The sequence below is a fragment of the Sphaeroforma arctica genome (genome assembly GCF_001186125.1).
Source record: "Sphaeroforma arctica JP610 unplaced genomic scaffold supercont1.3570, whole genome shotgun sequence".
Taxonomy (NCBI): Eukaryota; class Ichthyosporea; order Ichthyophonida; genus Sphaeroforma; species Sphaeroforma arctica.
Window position 1 is genome coordinate 8 of NW_014036988.1, and position 3285 is coordinate 3292.

The window sequence follows — 3285 nt, forward strand, 5'->3', positions numbered from 1 at the left end:
GTATATATAATAATAATAATAATAATACTAATAATAATAATACTAATAATAATATATATATAGTAATAGATGTATAATAATAAATATATATAATATATATATATAATAACATATGTAAAATAATAAATATATATAATATATAGTTAAAGAGGGTATTTACACAAGAAGTATCCGATTTTGCCACACACGTAGGTCCTGCCATCTCGGAGAATTCATATAGAATTTAATAGGCATGCAAAAATTAAATATACTGTCAGTTTCGCAGTTCGGTTCCGATCACAGTACCACAGGGTGGGTGATGTTTTTTTCAGGTGCGATCCTCGTTGGGTAGTCAATAAGCGGGTATTGTCACGTAAATAGTACGGGAATATCTAATTTTATTGATGTGCTGCTTTCCGGTATATGTTTCGAACCGTATCGTGCGGTTTAGATGTCAATGACACTGACGTGATTGATGTTTTAAACTTCATCTTCTGGGAGGTGAATCCTCTGAATATCACCATATGTCGCTCTCCGAGATGGGTATGTATGCTTGTGCACATACGAGCATATATTGCTTTATGTTACGATCAGTGTAAGTATAAGGGAGACTGTGTACTTGCAAGAAGCATGTCTTGCACATTGCACATACATGCACGATTTACGAATGTTCCGGTGGGTTGATCTAACCCGACTGTCCTGGCATTCTCCCAAAGTCCGAATCATTTGCCCCGGGCCACATGCTCACTTTCTCAACGCCCTTGCTCCTCCCGGTGCAGTGTGGATCCCCCCCACCAAAGAGATACGCAATACTCCAAACGCGACTTTTGACCAATAGAAACGCAGTTTGTCCAGCGATAGTCTAATCAAAATGGCCGTCCGAATCTATGCATTTCCCGGGTCTTTCAAACCCATAAGGAGACAATTGGGACAGTCAACCCCATACGAAGCCAATCAACGCATACCGAAAACAGACCTCGGCATTTACATGGACCAGAAAAATGCGTAGGCGTTAGACGCGATATGCGGGAGTTTAAACGGCACTCGCTACCTTAGCGTTTGTATACACATCGATACTCTGGTCCAGGCCAACTAGACCCCAATGACTCATCACTCAACCTTTAGTACCGGGTACCGTTGAGCACCTATACAAACACAGAGTGGTGCGGTGATCCCGTACCTTTAAACCATGGCAGAATTATAATTGAGACGCATACCCATGGCCCTATTGCAGACCCCCCCCCCACACCTATTATTTTGTCATTCCTACCTACCAGTCTCGCGTATAGCCTAGACATCGGGTAGTGCCAGTGGTATGGTATAACTTTGCTGATCTATCGGGCACTTCGCCCACACTTAGTGTCCCAATACCAGGACTGACATCACTTTGACAAATTTAAACCTATCAATCTGGGTGTAGGCTTGATTGATGGATTGGTGGGCCTATCAGTACTTAAGCACTCATAGCACCCGACAGTAGACCCAGCACCTGCTAAGCGAGATGACTCTCTCGGCATAGACAGAGGTGAATGGGTCTGGAATGATGCGAGTTATATTTCTCGGATCGTTTGATTTGGTGCTGGCGGGATACTTACACCCGTGCGTATATCGCATGGATTGCATAGCCAACCCCCCCCCCCCACACACATCGACCTGCTGCTTTGAGTAGCTCAGATGCGTGATGTTTGGTACCTTTACATACCCACCTAAACGAACCAGCCTGCTATATATATATATATATAATACATATACATATTATATATATATATATATATATATACATACGCACACACATATATATATATATATATACATGCATACATATACATAAATAAGTCATAAATAATGGCATACTTAGGCGAACCCCCAGACTTCTAGGCCCATACATTGAAAGTCTTTAGATGAGCTGAGGATTGCGTTGTTGAACGTCTCTGTGTTGTCACTGCTGCCGTGCAGCAGATCCTCACTCAGCCATAGCGCAGGTACTCCGTCACTGCAAACACCGTGTTGTATAAAGAACATATCAGATACCATCGGATGGACTATGAGAGGGTGTTCATATATCTAGACAACACCCTGAAGTTACACACACAGGTGCTGCAACCCATAGCCCATTTGTATATCTCAGCGTGATAGCGACACATGCGCAATAACCAGCTAAGCGAGTGGCTATGCGACGCACACACTCATGGCGTGCAACCAGCACTAAATGATTGGAACCCTAAAACCCTAAAACTAAAGGGTGGGAAGGTGCGTACACTCAAGGGGCGACAGGCGCATACAGATGCAGAGGCATATACGTTCAGTCGCAAGACGATGTGCAATATATGTAAGTGTGTGTGTGTGTGATATATGTAAGTGTGTGTGAGTATGTGTTATATATGTGAGTGTGAGTGAGTGTAATATATGCAAGTGTGTGTTGTGTGTAATATATGTAAGTGTGCGTGAGTGTGTGTAGTATATGTAAGTGTGAGTGAGTGAGTGTAATATATGCAAGTGTGTGTGTGTAATATATGTATGTGGGCGGGTGTATAATATATGCAAGTGTGGGTATGTGTGATTTATGTAAGCGGGCGTGTGTGTAATAAATGAACGTGGGTGTGTGTACGATGTATGTAAACACGTGTGGGACTACCAGACTCTGCAGTAGCACTAGCTCCTAATTATATAGTCGTAAATGATTAGCAAAGTACCGAACTTTCCAACTAGCATATACAGAATATCGTTCAGTCGTATGTGTGTTTGTTCGGGTTTTAGGACTCTCAGAACTGACATCGTCCAATACCGATGAAAAAGCTGGTGGGTGTGGCAGGTACGTACGTGCACAGAGAAAGGTATTACACCGACACTACACTTATGGGTGCATACATATGTAGTTGTTTACAGCCATACATATCTAGTACATACCACAACCGATAGAACACTTATGTGCATATACATATGTTGTCGAGTACAACCATGCATAGCTAGTACATATTCGAATGCATGCTATCTGAGTAAAACAGCGCACCCCGCGGACATACACAGCTGGCCATGTACAAGGGCACACAAACAAGGTGTGTGTACATACATAAACACGCCCAATCATCGCAACACACACACATACACAGATACACAACTGGCCGTGCACAAGGGTACACAAACAAGGTGTGTGTACATACATAGATACGCACAACCATCACAACACACCTACACACACAGATACACAACTGGCCTTGCACAAGGGACACAAACAAGGTGTGTGTACATACATTAACACGCCCAATCAACGCAACACGCACATACACATATACACAACTGGCCATG

The 3285-nt window shown here is 42.8% G+C and overlaps 1 protein-coding gene across 1 annotated transcript; it reads right to left on the bottom strand.

The window, feature by feature from the left end:
* Window positions 1–361: 361 nt before the first annotated feature.
* SARC_13668 (hypothetical protein) lies at window positions 362–2013 on the bottom strand (the record flags this gene model as incomplete). The annotated part of the gene is made up of 1 exon (XM_014292203.1): window positions 362–2013. The coding sequence occupies one exon, from the start codon at window positions 2011–2013 to the stop codon at window positions 1834–1836; it is 180 nt and encodes a 59-aa protein (XP_014147678.1). The 3' UTR covers window positions 362–1833.
* Between the last annotated feature and the right edge of the window lie 1272 nt (window positions 2014–3285).